General features: G+C 44.1%; 1 protein-coding gene across 1 annotated transcript in view; it reads right to left on the bottom strand.

The window, feature by feature from the left end:
• Positions 1 to 19,923, bottom strand: part of scn5lab (sodium channel, voltage gated, type V-like, alpha b) — a gene marked incomplete at its 5' end in the record, with an annotated part of 113,784 nt that extends 93,861 nt beyond the window's left edge. The window contains 7 exons of the mRNA XM_080020666.1: positions 3,832 to 4,074; positions 7,145 to 7,236; positions 11,219 to 11,347; positions 12,168 to 12,248; positions 18,846 to 18,976; positions 19,420 to 19,563; positions 19,801 to 19,923. Of these exons, the coding sequence (XP_079876792.1) occupies positions 3,832 to 4,074; positions 7,145 to 7,236; positions 11,219 to 11,347; positions 12,168 to 12,248; positions 18,846 to 18,976; positions 19,420 to 19,563; positions 19,801 to 19,923 (943 nt within the window). The remainder of the gene's footprint in view (positions 1 to 3,831; positions 4,075 to 7,144; positions 7,237 to 11,218; positions 11,348 to 12,167; positions 12,249 to 18,845; positions 18,977 to 19,419; positions 19,564 to 19,800) is intronic.
• Positions 19,924 to 21,128: the final 1,205 nt, after the last annotated feature.

The raw sequence follows: 21,128 nt of genomic DNA, 5'->3' as shown, positions 1-21,128 counted from the left end.
AGAACCTCCAGGGCCCCAGCGACAAAAAACGGCACGACCGGATCTGGAAGGACGGCTCTGAGCCCCAACCAGACGGAGTAAGTGGTGCATTATGGGAAAGGTTTTTTTTGCATCGAGCACATTAACCGTTGATCCGCCGGCCCGTACTCTTTGGAGGCGGCCAATAGGGCGAGCCGAGGCCACGACGCCATTAACGCCACTCTTCACCTCTCAGGTTTCATGGCGGCTTTTAGAGGTCGATATGGGGGCCTGCAGGGGACATTTGTCTGACGTGATGAATGCCAAAAGCAAAATGGGGAATGAATAAATAGAATGTACATTAGCAGGGCGGACATCTCCAGACGTACGCCATTACTGTAAACTGGAATCGGCTCCATCGTTTGAGAGAGATTCATCACCACCACGGAAGACCATCACTGGCGCAAAGCTGTGGTGTCGGAGATCAAGAGTTTGAAGCATAGGGCTGTTGCTGTGGTTGGAAAAACCTGCTACACGTAGGAAGGAACAACTTTTGGACGAAACAGGCAATGCAGTTCTTAACTCCTGTTTGGAATCAGAACAGGTCATATAATGGATTTGTAAATCATGTGAGGGAGGGAATTATGGATGGGGAAAAAAACAGGACACTTACACAGGAACACACATATATATATATAGGACATAATGTCCTCCTCTAACTCCCATTGATTTTACCCGTCTATGTTAGCGTCTCACGTTTTACTGCGAGGCTGATCAGTAACACAGCACCTTGAAAAAAAGAAAATGGCTATTTTTTAAGAAGCTGGCTGATGGCCACTATTTGAAAAATTTATCATTTGATTGGTGATTTTATAATCTGTTTTATCGATAAATTGACCATTGCCTCATAGTTGTTTTTTTTATAATATTTCTTCATAATTTATTTTATTTTAAAATTTTAAATGAAATTCTTTCAGAACACAAGGTTGTTGTTTTTTTTTCCTTTGTAGAAACATTTTTTTATGTTAAAGACGTAATCCGTAATGAGTTTACAAAGTCAAAGGCACATTACATTTAGTTCGGCAGCAGTTTTGAATTATGCACATTATTGTTTGCTGTGCTTGTATGGATGTAGTGTTGTTTAGAACTTGATTCATGACATTAATGAGAAAGTATGGATTTATTTTCTGTGTGTTGCATTTGCGGTCGCCCCCCCCCGCCCCCCGACTGAAATTCCATCCTGTCGTGTCGTGTCGTTCAGAATTTCAGAGTGGGATAACTGTCACTCCTCAAACCAAACCCAGGAGAAGGTCTATACCTAGCGGAGGAGAGGTGTCGTCTGCTTGGTAGGTGAGTGTGTGTGTGTGTGTGTGTGTGTGTGTGTGTGTGTGTGTGTGTGTGTGTGTGTGTGTGTGTGTGTGTGTGTGTGTGTGTGTGTGTGTGTGTGTGTGTGTGCGAGCTGCGTAAAGGCGTGATTCAAAATACCAGTTTTTTCCATTTGCCTATGGTTGTACTAAAAATATGTACAGTTCTACCTAAAATAAACAGAAACAGAAACAACATAAATGTTTTTTCTAGAAAAAGATAGAGCGTCCTTAAGGAGGTTTGTATTTTACTCTGACTTTAATATAAATCAACATTAACAATTCATTTTCGAAGCCCCTTTAGGGCGACTCATATGTGGCAGGGCTTGCAACACACTGACATACTACGACTACGATTTTAACTATGACCACATGCTTTCCACCTTCACTCGACGCCGACGGATATAACAAATCTAAGATAAAGATTTAAAGATAAATACAGAAAAAACACAAAACCAAAAGCCTTTCCACCACACCACTGTGATCAATTGCGAAAGTACGTCCTGAACAATCCGGTCCGTTGAGTCACACTCCTCTGTGTGCTTGTAATTGGCGAGTCCACATCATGTGGCGCGAATGTCAATTTAAGGGAGACGCAGACAGAGAAAGAGAGGCGGCGTATCTCATTCCGTCTGTTTTCTTTTTGGTTTTTTTTCAGGGGAACACAACGCTGTGACCTTTACCCCGGTGTCCTTTACACAGACCTGGAACCCGCACGACGACCCTCGTTTATCAAAACCTGACGCAAAACAAATTTGTACCGACACGATGACAAGAGTGCGTGTGTGTGTGTGTGTGTGTGTGTGTGTGTGTACGTCGTGAAGAAATAAACAAAAAACAGAATTGTTCTGGTAACAGCGATGGGCATCGTTTCACACCACTATCGACAGTGTGAAATATGATTTTTTTTTTCTCCGCACTCCACTTTATTGTCCTATTTGGGTGTCCTTACTTCCGTCTCAGCTTGGTGCCGTTTTCATTTCTGGGCGAATGTCGTTGGCAGCACGACAGATTTATTGGGGTGGATAAATGCAAATCCCCACTTTTAATGCTTATATAGGATTTTTTAACACTGGCATTTATCACACACTTATTTATGTAAACAACACCTGTTCCAAGAAAAAGACACACAAACACACACACATACTGTATATACTAGCATACACACATCACACTGACTGTTTTCACGTGTGTGAGTGGGTGTGTGTGTGTGTGTGTTCAGGGACAGCAAGTCTGTCATGTCATGTACTGTATTTACTAAATGACCCTAGCTGACCTCTGTTTGTGAACGTTTTTTACTATTTTGTGTGTGTGTGTGTGTGTGTGTGTGTGTGTGTGCGCGCGCACATGAGCACCAAGTATGGGTGTTTGAGTGTGTGAATGCATGTGTTTTGTGTCCCCGTGTGTGTGTGTTTGTTTCATCTTGTATGCATGGGTCTGGTGAACTGCTGTGTAGGCTTTAAGACAAATCATGCCTCTGACATGTTGTCTGTGTGTGTGTGTGTGTGTGTGTGTGTGTGTGTGTGTGTGTGTGTGTGTGTGTGTGTGTGTGTGTGTGTGTGTGTGTGTGCGTGTGCCTGTGTGTGTGCGTGTCCATGTGTCCTCATTGACGTCAGTAGTAACTCTAGTGCCAACATGACATTGTCCAGTCCGTTTAGGAAACAGCAGTCACCACCGCAGCATGTCACACATGCCTCTCACCAACAGAATATTCTGGAAGCCTCTCCTGCCACTGGAGCTCCATTATCCTACTCAGCCTCAGCGCATGAAACCACCTTTTCCATTTCCATAAAGAATAGATTTTTTTTTCCATTTCTCTTCACTGGTTATCCCGTTGTGGGTGTGTTATTGTGAAGCCCTTTGTAACCGTTTTGCCGACCAGTTGCCAAACAGTTGTTTGGCTTATTGCAATTTTGAAGTGGTTTTGCAAGGACAACTACCCTTCAGCCTTCTCTTGTTGGTGGGCTGTAGGAAAGGTCTTATATGACTTAACAGAGATTTATTTTAAAGGCCTAAACGTTTGCCCAATTGGACCAGCCGATCAAACCTTTGACATGACTCGGGAGTCACTCCGGCAAAAGAGCGGACAATTGCGTGAACCTTTGAATCACAAACCAAAAGTATTGGCCGAGGATTCAATTGGATTTCACAGCAAAAGGCCACAGTATTTGGCAACGTTAATATTGAATGTGACTCATTTACATCTTCCCGTTCCACCAAAACAAAATAACTTTTGGCAGAAGTACAATTCTTCAGCAATTTACACTTTAATATCTTTAATATATCTATATATATATATAATATATATTTTGGGTGGATGAAATGATTCTTGTGAGACTTCCATTCACAACAGAGCCAAGGCGACGCCTACAGGAAGTCCTCCCTCGTCCCCCCGTGCGTCACACCAACCCAATCAAGGGAACCAGGAACCGGGAAGTCCAACGACTGGTCGAAAGCTGAATCTTAAAGAGAAGAGTCGCAGGCGACTGTTCGTCCACCGGCTTCTTACCCTCGTCGTCGATGAAGTCCTTGAGGGAGGCCCAGGTCTTGTTGTTGCAGTAGAAGGAGGCGTTGGCCGGCAGGGTGCTGTTGATGCAGTGCGTGGTGCTGCGGATGCACTTCTGCCGCAGGTTCCCCATGAAGAGCTGCAGGCCGATGAGGGCGAACACGCTGAGGCAGAACACTGTCAGGATCATCACGTCCGCCAGCTTCTTCACCGACTGGATCAGGGCTCCCACGATGGTCTTCAGGCCTGGCGGCAGGGCGGGGCGGTGCGGCCACACACACACACACACACACACACACACACACACACACACACACACACACACACACACACACACACACACACACACACACACACACACACACACACACACACACACACACACACACACACACACACGCGCACACACAAAGGGAAGTACAGATAGATAGACAGATAGATAGACAGACATGTAGATAGACAGACACACACACACACACACACACACACACACACACACACACACACACACACACACAGATTCAGTGGTAGAAACATTACAGTACTACTAATATCTGTAAACAAAACTTTGAACTATTGTTTTGCATAAGTTGACGTCCTGTGGGTGTGAAGTCATGCAGTCACCCTGGCTCATGGTGCGGCGTGAAACACACTCTGCATGTCTGGCACCGAGGAGCGCCGTACCCGCTGCACCTTTGAATTTGAGTCCCAAAAATAGGACTTCCTGAACTCAAACTGATTTCCAGCAGCCTCAATATTTTGAGCCTGGGCTTGACATGGAGCCACAGTGTTTAACGGTTTGTTTCCTGAAGGACAAGCAGTGGACAGGGTGGGCCATTTCTACCCAAAACATTACAGGTTGAATCCGGTTTAAACCAGAGAAACAAAGTCAGACATTCGGGCCAATACGTCTGGAAAGGCGATTCTGAGATCAATGCCTTTTATAAAGCAGACAGCAGCCATGTTGTTTGGTTACGCAGCGTCTGCAGACATTCCTTTGACATGGATTCAGATTCATCTGTTATAAAACTAGTATACAATGCTCATTTAGTTTATCAATTTTAGACGTAATTCTATTTCATTATTCTTTTTAACATGATACAGAATCACTTAAAAACATAAAACGATAAACTTAAATCGTTCTAATGCTGCTTTCAGAGTGGATCCACAGCTTAGCTTTCTGCTTTTCTTTAAAACAACCTGAACATTTTTCCGGGGTTGGAAAAATGATGGAATATGCTCAATTGTTAAGTTGCTGATCAAATGTCCTTTTTTGAAATATTTCTTTCAGAAAAACAAACAGAAGGTATCCGTCTGACTGCAGCATTACTGTATATTTTCCTCATAAATTGACCAAGAAAGGTAACAAAAAGACACGATCACAACAAGAAAAAAGATAAAACAACATTTAAAGGTCAATGGGTTCAAACAGGCAACGTACGGAAAGAACGATAGGACAGAAGAGGCGGCAGGCAAGCCAAACCTTCAGCAGTGCACAAGCAACTAATGTCTATTTTCATATTTAAAGCTTCATTCAGTTCCATTCCATTCAGCAGCCTCACTTGAAACAGAAGCTACGTCCAAGTTTCACATTTGTGCTGGTCAATTGAGTAGAGTTTTGGTAATATTCTTGGAAAAACAAAACGTGTTGGAGACATGTTTATAAAGCGGTCTGTGACACGTCGTCATGGTTATGACATAGTTAGAACATGTTTATAACAACGGCGCTAGCGTAGGGTGACCACATTTTGAAAACCCCAAGTCTGCACATTCACCGCTCTGTTGGCGAGGGTAAAAGAGTGAGAGTGACTGATGAGTGTCACTGTTATGCACGGTGCTTTTTTTGTTTCGTTCAATAACGTAACAGAGAGGCACAGGGACGTGCAGCGGAGTCGCCTATTGGAAAGGCTGGCCCCACACACACACACACACACACACACACACACACACACACACCCACACACACACCCCTGAGCGAGTGGCCCATTTGATGACGATGCCCACTTCTTCGGTGGGATCTTCCTGCATGCTCTTTCCTGTAAGTATATAATATATGTAAGCGCTGTAAACAAGTATAAATCTTATTACTATTATTTTAATTGGGCTGAACACGGGACAATTTGGGAGTGAATTTTGAAAACCGGGACATTTTATTGTTCTCCAGATATGTGTTGGAACTCGAAGCGTCTGGTCACCGTACACCAGCATGTTGTGAGTAACGTGGTTATAACATGTTGAAGGACATGCAGAGTGGAAACATACAGAGGCTTGCCAGGAACAGGGACAAATCTAGCGTTCTTAAAAATAACTGTGTTGATTGGCCAGCTTGCTAGCTCCCAAATTTTAAATGATCATTTCTTGTCTCAATATGTCAAATGCACTATATCACAGAAAAACAGACTTATTATTCAAACTGTGATATTTAATATGTTGAGTTAACTTATTGTAAAAAAAACATTGGAAATCAATATTGAATCAATTTGTGTTTTGTTTGTAGAGCTGGCTGCCTTTTGCAATAACTTCCATTTTGTAAATACTTCATGTGGAATGGTTATTCACTTCATTGGGTAAATAATAGGTCAACTCAAATGTCAATGCAATGGAATTAGGCAGTTCTAAACTCAATATCCAGTCCCTTCCAGGGTTTTAAGCTTTTTTTGTGATTGTTGTGAGCAAAAAATAGTGAAAAGTGATTTTGCAGCAGCTTTTCTCAAAATTTGTGATGCAATTTCTGGAGCTTTATATTTCTTGCAATTGCATGTTCAAGAAAAAGATTTCTTGTTTTAACTACTACCAATAAATAAGTCACCTGCTCTTGTTCTAGAATATAGAAACAACTGGAAATATTTTAGTATTCATCTTTTTTTTCCTTTTCTAAAAAAATTAACAAGAATAAAATAAAATACTGTGCTTTTGCTTGCTTTGCTTCAAAATATGTGTTTTTATTTGTGAAATGTGAAAAATAGCGTCAATTTTGCAGAAAAATTGCACGCCCTCACAAATATTGCAGAGATGCAAAATCGCGATTTCCCGGAGGGACTGAATATCCTTGACGTGTTTCTATAGAACATCGTTTCATGGAAAGCTGGTGTTTACTAAGCCTCTGATGTCCACCAAACCAACCACTGGACTGAGCCATGATGATTGCAGCGCAGTTGCAGAACATACTACATGGTAGATAGCGCCACCTCTCCTACTATTTACTATGTAATATGTGGTAAGCGTGATGACACAGCCACTGGTTGAGTACTTCCTAAGTTTGGAGGCAGAAAGGTGCGCTTCGTAGATCTACGCCCCCCTGCGTTCGCTTCCTCACCTGGGATGACCGAGATGGTTTTGAGCGCTCGCAGCACCCTGAACGTCCTTAAGGCTGACACATTACCCAGGTCCACAAACTCAGTCACATATCTGCAACAAGCCGGGAGACAGAGAAGCACAGAACAAACACACACAGAAGGGTATGACCACACAGAACAACAAGCCGACAGATAGATAGACAGATAGATAGATAGATAGATAGATAGATAGATAGATAGATAGATAGATAGATAGATAGATAGATAGATAGATAGATAACGGACAGCCTGGGTTGAACATCGGCAGGTTCATGGGGAGCGGTCAGTCGGACCTCGCAATGGGCAGAGATGTAGGAAGTGGGCGGGGCTTGATCGTACGAGACAAGGCGGAGCTTGGACGGGACAAGAGAAGACTTTGACAACGACGTTACACTTTGCCCGCCCCGCCCACAACCCCCACCCTCCCCCGCCCCACTCCCCCCAGCCCACGTCGCCCCCCTAGTGGTGAGGCCTTACCTGGGATGACCGAGATAGTTTTCAGAGCCCTCAGCACCCTAAAGGTTCTCAGCGCCTGCAGGTTCCCTACTTTGATAAATTCTGTTAACAGCCTGTAGGGGGCAGAGCGCCATGGGTGTGTGTGGTGTTGACGGTAAATAAAAAAATAAAAACACATATGGAAAGCAAGAAAAGGGGGAGACAAACACAAGATATTCAATGAATAGTGTATTGTTATAATGATTTTGAAATTAGGGCAAAACAAATTCTGCGATTACGATCACGAAACTGTATGACTGAAGAAAATAAAGAAAATACCTTTTATATTATTATTATTATTATTATTATCATTATATTTTATACGTTTAAAAATATTTTAATACAAGGTTTAAGATATGAGAATATGGGGAAAAATGGAGATCACCAAATTGTCAAACATCCCCTGAATACACAAAAATTAGTCTCCACTATAATAATCCATGTTTTACTGTATATACAATTATGGTTGTGTACGACTGAGAAAAACAAAATTGGCAAAAATGGAAAGGAAGAAGAAAAGAAAAAAAGATATTATCAATACTAATTCAAACTAACATGAAAATGTACAGTATATTATTAAGGAATACACTAATAACCCCGGGCACATTCTTATTTTTTTTTTACTTGAGCACCTGTTTGTGCTCTCTCTGATGGAGACAAAGAGATTGATCGGTATTAAAAACATTCCTCCAAACTCCGGCGCACACCGACTTCCCCTGCTCTCTGAGATTGGATCGAATTGGTGCCGACGAGAGCTGTAGTGACAGCCATTTTGGGGCAGTGGCTTGATCAAGTCATCTGATCCCTGGCTGCTAACGGCCCTCCATTACGGCTCATATTTCAACAGTGTTGACTGGCGGGCTGATTGAATTACAGCGGGGAAGGGGGGGGCGGCAGTACAGGCCGTTTAAATGCACGTGTCGGGGGTGGAGGTGGGGGTGGGGGGGATGGGGGGGGTCTGTCAGATAGGGCGGGTAATCTGCCAACAAGTCTGGGACGAAAGATTCTCCATACGCCGCTCATGGCTGGCAAAATTCTTACATGGGTAATAATAGTTTCCGGGTAGGAGTCATAGACTCATCATACAGGTTTCAGGGTAGTGTGTGTGTGTGTGTGTGTGTGTGTGTGTGTGTGTGTGTGTGTGTGTGTGTGTGTGTGTGTGTTCCTGGTATCGTCTCCCGTGACTGTTGGTGCTTTGGGGCTGGTGAAGCCTCCCATTAACATGTCATTACACCACCTATATCACTAAAACACAGCCCCCCCATTCCAGCACAGGGGCGGAGAGAAAGAGATAGTGTGTGTGTGTGTGTGTGTGTGTGTGTGTGTGTGTGTGTGTGTGTGTGTGTGTGTGTGTGTGTGTGTGTGTGTGTCATTGGGGTTGACTGGTACCATGGGACTGTTACCATCCTGATTCTTTGGGTTTGGAGAGCAGGGCATCAATCACACATTTACTGAACATGTGTGTGCTTGTTCTTTCGTGCGCGGACATGTGTCTGTGTGTGTGTGCGTGCATCTGGGTGTAAGTAGGGGTTTGTATATTTATTGACCATCATTCTGGGTTTTAATAAAGCCTGAGCACAGAGAGGTGATGTGTCAGGGGCTGTGTGTGTGTGTGTGTGTGTGTGTGTGTGTGTGTGTGTGTGTGTGTGTGTACCTGGGCTGGCAAAACACATGAGCAGGCTCACTTATGTGCTTTTTGCACTTTTGACTCATCTGTCTGTTGGTATGCAGGTGTGCAGAGAGTGTGTAAATACATAGATGTGTGTATTTGTTCACAGGATGTGTGATGGTGCATGTATGTGTTTGTATTTGTATGCATCCGTGTATATCGTAGGTATGTAGAAGGTGTGTGTGTGTGTGTGTGTGTGTGTGTGTGTGTGTGTGTGTGTGTGTGTGTGTGTGTGTGTGTGTGTGTGCGTGCGTGCGTGCGTGCGTGCGTGCGTGCGTGCGTGCGTGCGTGCGTGCGTGCGTGCGTGCGTGCGTGCGTGCGTGCGTGCGTGTGTGTGTGTCTGGAGAGGGGGAGAGTTGACTTATGTGTCCCTGTCCTACTAAAGATCCATCTGACCGCTGAAAGCCCCTCAGTTCAAGGACACACACACGTCAATGGCCGCAGGGGTGTGTTGCTATGTTTGTGCTATGTATTCCTATATCCTGTGTGTGTATATATATATATATTGGTTTGTTTGTTGTGTGTGTGTGTGTGTGTGTGTGTGTATGTGTGTCTACGTGTGTGTCCTTATGTGTGTATAGTGAATTAAGCTGTAAGGCCAACCAAGAGATGAACACTTCATCATGGAACAACTAGAACAAAATGGAGGGTGAATGGAGATGGAGACATAAGGACAGAGGGAGGGAGTGGTCGAAATAGAGCGGTAATAGAGTGTCAAATGTCTTTTTGTGTTCCTCAATGTTAATATTTTTGCCTCTCAAATGTTGGTTTCAACAAATGGCCTCAAATGGGTTAAAATTATGTTTGAGAGCTCAGCTCTGTGCAAAATACATTCTTAAACACAAGAGAAGATTTTCATGTGTGTGGATTTGACTTTGATGTTCATAAAAGGAAATTTCAAAAGGAAGAATAAATGTGTTTCTGCGGCTTTTAAACTGAATATCCTTTAAATTATTGTGTTTGCCTTTATTATTATATAATTAATTATATATATTATTATTATCATACTATTAATGGCGCTACTTATGGTATTTCTAGTGTTACAATGTGGAGGAGGGACTGGAGCTGCTTCTCCTTCTGGATGATGGAGTGAAGCCAGTTGACATGTTCTACCAGATACTGTACTTCTTTCCGTAGCAGCGGGGGCTCTCTAACAGTCTAAGTGCTGCGCCAGGAGGCTGAGGGCACCTTCGACAGGACGTTTCGCCCCGGGCCGGCTAGCGCGACGCAGGTGACACAGTTTCATTAGAACGTGCTGTAACCTCACGGCGCCGCGGCTCTGGGTCAACTATTGATCCCATCGGTTCATTTCGGCCATTCATCTTCCGTCGGCAGGCCGCCACTCCTCACGAGCCGCCGCTTGCTGGCCTTGATTGATCGGCGATTGATCGCTAACCAAACCAAGTGGTGGCTATTTTGAATCGATCCGTCAATTAACGATGAGGACAGCTCGTGCTCCTTTTTATGAAGAAGAAAAAAAAAGAAAGGAGAGCCCAGTTTGTCAGCTGTGAAGTGGTCGTGGAGTGTTATCGACCATTGCTGCTATGATGGACTGGATGACTGCAAAAAAGGAAACGCTGGACATTCTGTTGGCATCTCTGTTACAAAATCAGATCCTGGTATATGTTTGAATTCAAGACGGTGTAAATTTAGATAAAAAACGATGGCTTATACTTATTTGTTGATCTCCTGAATTTGGTTTCAAATGAAGGACAGTGTGTGTCATGGAAACTGAGTATTAACATTGACTCTTAATGCAGGTCACAGTGCAACCGTCTTATCTATCACATTATCACAACACTGTCTGTGTGTGTTTGCCTATTTGCATGTGAGTATGTTTGTGTGTGTGTGTGTGTGTGTGTGTGTGTGTGTGTGTGTGCAAGTGACTCACGCCATGACTATGACACTGAAATCGAGCCAGTTCCAGGGGTCCCGCAGGAAGGTGAAGGGTCCCAAACAGAAACCCCGGGCCAGGATCTTTATCAGCGACTCAAAGGTATAGATTCCTGTAAAGGTATACCTGAGAGAGAGAGAGATGGAGAGAGAGAGAGAGTTGGAGAGGGGGAGAGAAAGAAAGAGAGAGACAGAGTTGTAAAGGGGGAGAGAGAGAGAGAGAGAGAGAGAGAGAAAAACAAAGTTGGAGAGGGGGAGTTGAGGGAAAGGACAGTACAGAGTGCAGCAGGATGGAATAGTTATAGTTAGAAAAGCATCTTCAAACACAGTCACTTGTATAATTTCATATATTATCAACATCCAGAGACAGACAGGCAAACAGGAAGACAAACGTTGAGAGATAAAAAATGTAATAAGGGAGTAATTTCTTGGGTCATACCTGCTTATATACTGTGTATCTTACATCCAAATCTGACTTGAAAATATATTTTTAAATATGATTTATTCCCGATTCAAAAACCGATTAAGACCAGTAAATGTAACTTGGACAAATAGAAATAGGATCCTGCTTTCTGACTGTTGACCCGTTTAAAGGGACTTTGAGGGTCAACACTCTCTTTGCAAGTTATTAACAAAGCAGCGAGAGGCTGTGAGCGGTCGGTGTGGCGGCTCCATCCGGGCGACTCATTAATCGACAGCGTTGTTAAAGGAGAGTTCCGCTCCGGAGCTCTTCAGCGGAGCTGCAGACCGACAGTGAAATGAGCTCTCCACCCGGTCTTCAGCATCCTGCACTACCACGACCTGCGACCGCTCACTTCCTGAGCTGAGCACACAGACTTGGTAAAGGTATACACAATGTCGACATGCAGACAGACAGGCGCTGGCACAAATCAACGCGCAGGCGGACAAACTGACAGACAGACAGATACGTTTTCGGGCATACTTACTCCAGGTATTTCGCCCAGTATGCTGGCTCGGACATGGCCATGAAGCAGCAGTTGGTCAGGATGGTACACATGATGAATAAACTAAACAAGGTACCCGTGTTAAGGAGCGTACATCCCAGAAGTGCTTCATAGAATGGAGACACAGCACACAAAGTACACTAAAACGTCACAACGCCGATTCCCCATAACAACTATGTTGTTTCAAATAGGCCCCTGCATTAAAACTGAATTAAAGGAAAAAAAAAAATGTTCACATGAAAACCTATTTTCGGATCATTGGGAGTCAGTTTGAGTGATCGGTATCAGAATTTTTTTTTTTTTTATCTCATCTTAATTCACCCAGTATTGAGAGAGGCGACTCGCCCGCTTCCGCCGAGGTACAACACACCGTACAAAGGGACACCGCGACGGCTGGAGAAAGTTGTTGTGATGGCCCAATTGTTATGGTTAAAAAAGGTTTCCCTTGAAGTAAGATCAGGGGTTGAAAACTGCACGGCAACACTGGACGGCAACACGGAAAGGAGACGTGAGACAGCGCCCCCTGCTCCGGCAGCGTGTTGATGTTGCCTTGTTTCTGAGCAACCAGGAGGGGCTGCTGGGAAATGTTGGGTTTATTTTCACCTGGAAGGACATGTCGTGCCCAAGCCCTTTCAGTTTCAGAGGAGATAGAACTATGTACTCAAGGTCTAGTGGTTCATATTTCGAGCCCCCTTGCTTTATGACATGACCCTCTGTCGAGGCGTGGATAGGAGGTAACAGACAAAAATCTGATAGTTGAACGATAAAAGCAGTGGTTTTCATATTCGTGGTCAAGCTCACAAATGAGATTCTCAACTGTAGAGCTCCAGAGAACGTCTGAAAGAAGCCTCCCTGTCAGCTGTTATACCCTGCTGCTGCTGCTGCTAATTGGACCTGGAAATCGACGGACCAATCGCTGTCAAGGATCCACGCAGCTCCTTTTCCCTGCAATCAGCCAATCACGGAGGTGGACCCGCACCGACAGCAACACAGCAACACAGCGCGCACACACACACACACACACACACACACACACACACACACACACACACACACACACACACACACACACACACACACACACACACACACACACACACACACACACACACACACACACACTCTCTCTCCTCGTGGCCCATAGTGCTTGATGAATTCCTCCCTGGTTCATGGAGTTTGGGGCTTTAAGACAGAAATTATTAGAAGAAAGTCAAATTTCGATTTTATTTTGAATAACTTAATATCATTTCTACAAGTAGACATTTTATGAATAATCTCTCATCGTAAACGCTTCCGTTGTCAGTGATGTGGGAATGAATACTTATATTCACCTATATTTAAAATATAATGCTTTCTCTACTTGAATTGCAGCCGAGGGATTTGGATTCCCAACTTGGACAGTAAATGCTAAAATTCACTGGACTTCCAATGTATTTTGGAATGTGTGCACATGCTCAGTTGCATTTGAAAACTACCCAAGACGGAATCTCAATTAAAGGAGGAGGAGGAGGAGCTTCTCCTGCACAATCCTCATTTAACGGGAAACTTTCACTTTCGGAACTGCTTAAAACCCTGTGTTGCGTGGCGCTGTTACCTTGGGCATCCCGCCCGCCACACCCCTTTACGGTTTGGTTTTCTGACATTTCTCAAACTCTGCATGGCTGTCAATCATTTCTATAAATGAGTTATAATCATTGTAATTTGTTATCGGGGAGGGAGTGTTCAACGGATCCGAGAGGAGGAAACCTCTGCGTGGGAGTCGTTTTGACGCGCTACGACTCCGGCGCCGTGCAGAGCGGACGCTGGGCACGTGGGCCTCGCCGCACGGCGTCCGACAACTGTGACAACACGCTTAGGCCTTGACAAACAAAGCAAGAGCACACAGACACGCATGCGCGCACACACACACACACACACACACACACACACACACACACACACACACACACACACACACACACACACACACACACACACACACACACACACACACACACACACCCCTGCTGCTGCAGAGCCATGAGCTAATTACACTCTAATGAGAGTTCTGCTGCTGTGAACCTCTGAGGCCACCGTATGGATAATACACTTAGACTTCCTACACTCCACACAGGATCTCTCTCTCTCTCTCTCTCTCTCTCTCTCTCTCTCTCTCTCTCTCTCTCTCTCTCTCTCTCTCTCTCTCTCTCTCTCTCTCTCTCTCTCTCTCTCTCTCTCTCTCTCTCTCTCTCTCTCTCTCTCTCACTCTCTGGTGCGTTGTTGTGTTCTACTCGGTTGACTGAGCTCATTTCTAGGCCTAATCTTAGGTGAAAATACAGTGAACAATTTCACCCTTACCCTGCCATTGTTTGTTTCTGTACCCGATGACCCTGAATACCTCTTTCAAAATAACCTACAAAATGAATCCAAATAATAATAATGTTAATAATATATTGAGAATAACCTAACAATATTTTTTATTTATAATAATAATAATAATTTATGAATACAAATAGAGTGTAAATGTCTCTGAATTAAATGCATTTCACGAATATAAAATGTAAAATTTACCTAGTCTCTTAAGAAGAAAAAATATGTTTTGTTCTAAATAAAATATATTTTCAAAATAATTCTCAAATAAAACAAAAAAATATATATTATTTTACTGGATTCTTTTCTACACAAATATTTTGCATAAAGTTGTCCAATTTTTTTTTTTTTAAGTGGATTAAGGAATTTATTTTTTTCAGTGCACTCTGTCATTATCTTCCTTTGTCCGAGTCCTTCTCTCTCAGTCCATGTCTGTCCTGTGCTCCTCACCCCTCTCTTTTATCTGCCTCTCAACCTGATACACACACACAACAGGCAGCACTGCGGTCTGTTCACCCACTAAATAGTTCAACAGATGAAAGTTGAGCTTTCCACAAAAGAAGTCGAACTTTATCTTCCTATTCTCTTATCTTACTTATTTTTGAGATACGTATGTGTGTTTTTGGTACATGCACAACACTACTCAACACTACACACATACACACACACAGGTCATTCCCTAATGTGTGTTACTGTATGTTTGGGTGTTGGAAGATCAAGAATGTTTGTGTGCATGTGTGTGCGTGTGTGTGTGCGCGTGTGTGTGTGCGTGTGTACTCGTTTGTGCTTGACATGGTGGCGCCAGTGTGGTTGGGCACAAGTCCAGAACTCACTTAAACACACATGCAACAAAAGGCCCACATATGCACAGACAAAAAATAATCACCTCTCTCCTCCCACCCACCTACTCCCAACCCCACCCCCACACACACACACAGCGGCACTAACAGCCATCACCAGTACCACACCTCCCTGGCGACCTCCTCACCCTACTTATCCCACTGACAACAGCGGCGTGTCCACCAGCCCGACATCTCTCAACAGCCCCGCTGCCACGCAGGGTAAAAATAGAGGAGTGTGAGGTGAGGGTGGGAGAGGGAGGAGAGGGGAGGGTGAAAGTGGAGGGGTGGTCTGTGTGTGAAGTAATATCTGTCATGTTGACTTGGCGTCTGTAGCCCCGGGGTGTCTGCAGGCGCGCCCAAGTTCGATCTCACAACTTTTTAATTGTATTTTTATTTTTTTAAGGACTCTAAGAACTTTCAGTTGAAAGTTTTGGTTTTAAGACTTAAGTTTACTGAAACTGATATTTATCTATTTTAACTTTTTAAAAGGTACCTTTTATATTTTTACGTTTTAAGTTCCTTATTGTTTACAAATTGCATAGCTCTTTCTCAACAAAAAAAAAACGTTTTTAAAGTTTTTATTATTTGTTATTTAAGACTTCTGAAAACAAATTTAAGAAAGTGTTGTGCTTTTTTTTAGGCCTTTAATTTCTGAGATCTAATGGGGTGGGGGGCTTAACAAGTCTGCATGAAACTGCATTGTATGTAGTTTTAGAAATTTATTATATTTTTGTGAGGGGGCGGGTGATAACCATATCTGACTGTGAACACCCAAGAGTTTCAATTTCCTGTGAAGTTTCTTAAACTTAATAATAGATAAACAAAATAAATAATCCTCAAACCGTGAAATTGAATTTCAATCTGATCCGATCTGATTGGGATTACATAGCTTTAAATTAAAAAACAATATATATATATATATATATGTCCTGATCTAAAGCCTATTGACAGTGATAAGAGTAGTAAAAGGATCTGTAAAATGATTTGAGCAGGGTTCCAGCTGCAGAGCACTGCTTGCGAATGTCACCGTGGTTGGGCTGTCCTGTTGCATCAGCCTCACAATGAAGACGTCCAGAACGGGCGGAGGAGACAGCGCACATCAACACATTGACAATGTCGGGGAATTGGTGGTTTTAGTCGGTCGGGCTCGAGCGTCCTCCGGGAAGGCACTCACACCCCTCCGAAAAGACAGATGTAAAGACATAGTCAATCATTCTAGGTGTTTGGTTGAGACAGAACCCATTGAGGCAGCCAACAGGTCGAAAGAATCAAATAAGTCGACAAATGATACGCGCAGTAACACAGCTGATTATCAGTCGAGCAAATAAGCGGTCATTTGCGGCTACCTCCGTTGGTAAGCTAGTTAACTGGTCAGTTCATGAGCAAGTCAATAAACAAGCTCTGAGCTCAAAGCCGACACCAGATACCATACACACATACCACACACAACTGGCAAGCGTATGAATCAGGACAACATATGACATCATCTATAAGCAGCCAATCACACTTTAACGCCTCTATATTCCCCGCCTTTTCCGAAACACAAACCCGTGCTATCGGATCGGTAACACTGCAATGTGGATAGTAAATAGTTACAGTACAAGTCACATTTATGTAAAAATAAAAAAAAGACCTGGAGTACTAAGTGCAATTTACCAAAAAAAAAAAAAAAAGCTGTTTAATGCCATACAAGCTGTTATCCTGAATGAATGAATAGTAGACCATCAAAGCTTCTGATTCTTAAGTAATTTTTGTCTATAACTTACCAGTCTCTTGGTAAAGCAGTTGAGATTCACACGCACACACACGCATATATGCGCGCACAAACACACACACACACACACACACACACACACGCACACGCGCGCGCGCACACACACACACACACACACACACACACACCCTGGGCATATACTACATGTGCATGCATGCTAAAGCTTTTAACCTTTATCTTTGTCGTTGCACATTTGTGTAAAGGCGTGTATACAGTATGTGTGTGCCTGATTGTAATAACAGTGAATTTATCAATCACAAATCCTGTTCTGCATCTCCGTGTCATGCAAGATTGATGATATTTACTGGTCGTGTTTATGATAGTTCAGGAACTATGTCATTAAGAAATATGACAGATCTATTGACTGACTCTCACACACACACACACACACACACACACACACACACACACACACACACACACACACACACAGCAGATGATTTGTAATTCATATGCCATATTATATAAAGTACGGACAGTTTTATGTGTCTGCCGTCTATTCAGCTTAAGGAGGCTCGAGGTTACTCTGCCTCTTTTGTTTTTTTTATATTTTAAACATCTTGTCCAGCTGGTCCAGAGTTTTTTAGACAAGCCTTTGAAAGAGCAGCTATTTTTGTCCCATCATGATAACATGGTGATAAAAACACGCGCACACACGCTCACACATACACACACACACTGCAGGCGTGGCTGAAGGAACGCACTTCAGAACCCAGGATCTTCCGGGTCCAAGGGCCCGAAAACACTCTGTACAAGCCTCCACCTCTGACCTCCCTGTTTTAGGCTGGGGAGATTTTCCCTGAAGACAGTCAGTATGGTTGAGACACAAGGGGCTGTTTATCAGTACCAGTCCTTGTCTGTCCTCGTGTACTGCTGAACATGCTTGACATTGTTGTTCACAACCCAAGTTTGGGGTAAAAAAATGAAGTTTGCCTAAAACCAAGTGTGAAGGCCCCTGCCCCTGTTTTCGGTTCTCCGTGAGCCCACTGACTTTCGGGTTGACAGGGCTCTACAGATCCACCCAAGTTCTCAGAATCTCGCTCTGTCTCCCTGCAGACACCTTGGTAGGTTTGTGCAGGCATTTGGCTTTTCTCCATCTTATTTCAGGCTTCACCACACGATACTCACACCCTACATTCACACTCATAGGCAGCCTACACTTCTGATGTCCTGATTGGCAATTTCCAGAGGTGGAAAATCCAGGTTTAGAAAGTAAAAAATCCACTACAGGAGTTTGAGTCAACCCAAACTTCAGTGCATGGCTGGAGCAAAAACATGGCAGGAGTTTTACTTTCTGGACCTGGTCATTTCCACCTCTGACCGCTTACCATAAATTCCATTTTAACAGTTATTTATGACAAGTTGATATTAATACTTATTTGATTTAACTATTTGCTTATTTCCCCTAAATGTTGGTGTGTCTCCCTTTGCAGCGCTTTGTCGACTTGAGGCCTTTTTTTGTTTTCGGTCATTTTTTTTGTATCCATTTTGCCTAAAACACGACGTGTCCCTGGAGACGTGGCTCAATGGAGCCGTGGAGGTTACGTTTCGTTTTTCAGCAGCGTTTGAACGCCCAAACAGAGGGACACATGAACAACTTTGTTCTCCACATAAACAAACTCGAAGGACGGGCTTTTCAAGAACACACGTCTGCACTCGGAGCGCGGCGTATTGATGAATGTCTGAGTGTCTGACATGGGAGGATATGAATGGACCAATATCCTGATGGAGATCCGCCTCACGGGGTGGAAGGGGCTGAAGATGTATAGCGCTGACGTGGCACTGAAACGAAAGATGGCCTTCCCTTTGTTTAGAACTATGAAGGTCTGCGGGAGAGAGAGAGAGAGGGGAAAGGGGGCATAGAAATACATTCAAAACAAGTTCAAAATAAGTACATTTGTATTTATGATAAGATTGAGATAAATGACGGAAGGAATAAAAAGGAATCACAAGAGAGAGGAATATGAACGAGGGCGAGGACAGAATGACGGCAGCGACAAACACAAGGACAAGAAGTAACGAAAAATGGAGGGGAAAAAGGAGGGGGAGAGAAGCAGAGCAAGTGGGTGGCAAGAGAAAAGTCTGGGAGGAAAGGGGAAAATAAATGAAGAGGCATTGACAGACAAACGTAAGGAGCTGTGAGGAGAGAGAAGTGAACTGGATGCAGGAGAGAGATTACAACACACACACACACACACACACACACACACACACACACACACACACACACACACACGACACACACAGACACACACACACACACACCCACCCTCTGGTCCATGAAGTAGTAGGGGTCGATGTCCTCCAGAGGAACGCCCACCAGATGGGAGGGGATTTCCCCAAAGATTCTGGGGAGTTGCTTCCCTGCTTCGAGATCCCCCCGAGGCTTGGGAGGCTCGACGTCACCCAGGTCCTGCACACATAATACACACATAATACACAGGACACACAGATAATAAAGGTTATAAAAAAATACTTAATGGACTGCATTTTATAAAGCACCCTTTCTAGTCATATGCCTTACTTTGTGATCACATTGTGTGTGTGTGTGTGTGTGTGTGTGTGTGTGTGTGTGTGTGTGTGTGTGTGTGTGTGTGTGTGTGTGTGTGTGTGTGTGTGTGTGTGTGTGTGTGTGTGTGTGTGTGTGTACCTCCTGGTAGTGTTTGGCTCGCCGTGCCCTCTCCTGAGCGATGCGCTGCTCAATGGCGGCCAGCGAGTCCCGTGTGAACCTTTGTAAATTCTCTGGTCCCACTGGAAACACACAGCCAGCCATCTTCTCATCCTGATCCACCTCCTAATGACTGGCCTCACTCAGCAGCTACAGGGAGAGAGAGAGTGAGAGAGAGGAGGCGAAGGGAGGGAATCAATAATTTTTTAAGTTATTTTTTTAAGTCATAATTGATGGCTATTATTATTATTTATCCCCTATTGATGTGCGTTTTATGGTTTGGCAACGCAAAAGCATCCCTTCTCATGCCAATAAAGCACTCAAATTACAAAATCAGAGAGAGGGAGAAGGGAAAGGTTGATGGCTCCGCTTGACAGGCAGCCTGCCAGACAGACAGTAAGACGGACAGACAGGCCGATGGACAGACAGATAGACGGACGGACAGACAGTGCACTAGAAACTAGCTGTTGAATACATTTCAGGTGGTTGAAGCAGGAGGGACGGTTGATTCGCCCGCCGCCGCTCATAATGCGTCCACTCCCGAAGCTCTCGGAGAGCCGGCCAAGGTAAATCAAGCACATCTCGAGCGGCGCAAACCCCCCCCGTTGGGCGGAGAGCGGCCCCCGCCGTGATTACATTTGCGTCAATCGCGCAGGTGATTATGTCCCGCCCCCCCCCCCCCCCCGAAATGCGACGCCGGTCGGGCTCCGGGGAGAGCCAGATAACTTCAGTGGCGTCACTTTGAGTTTTCGCACGAGCAATCAATGCGGCGTTTCGAGTCTTGAAAAACTCCCTTCCTCCCGTTGGCGCGTCCGCCCTCTCATCGCCCTCGTCTTCCCCTCCTTCTGCCGCTCCTCCAATCAGCTCTCATAACCCCAAAGAAATCACTTCTACGGCTCTTGTCACCTTTTCTCCTCACTCTCCTGTCATCATAGTGATGTCCTCGAGGGCGGTTTAACTTCCTTGACGTCATCTCTCACCGCCCGAGTTGTACCAAACCGCTCATCCTTTTCATAAAGTCAAGGATCCCCAAAAAATATCGAGAAATAATGCGGAGATGCCCTGATTTCTGATCCCAAAATGTATTGACCCACAAGAGCAACAGCGCTCCACCACGGAGGGGGAAACCCGCAGGAGTCTGTGATCTGTGAAATGAAGCTTATTATACAGCTGCACGTGACGCTACTCACTTCCGCCAAATTAGTAAAAAAAAAAAAAAAAAAAAAGGAAGTTAATATGTAAATGTAATCATGTCTCACTCTGTCTTTACACTCAATCAAACACACACACACACACACACACACACACAC

This window comes from Zeus faber (assembly GCF_960531495.2).
Source record: "Zeus faber genome assembly, chromosome: 19".
NCBI classification, from domain to species: Eukaryota; Metazoa; Chordata; class Actinopteri; order Zeiformes; family Zeidae; genus Zeus; species Zeus faber.
The sequence above is the reverse complement of the archived record's forward strand: the minus strand, read 5'-3'. Positions and strand labels throughout refer to the sequence as shown.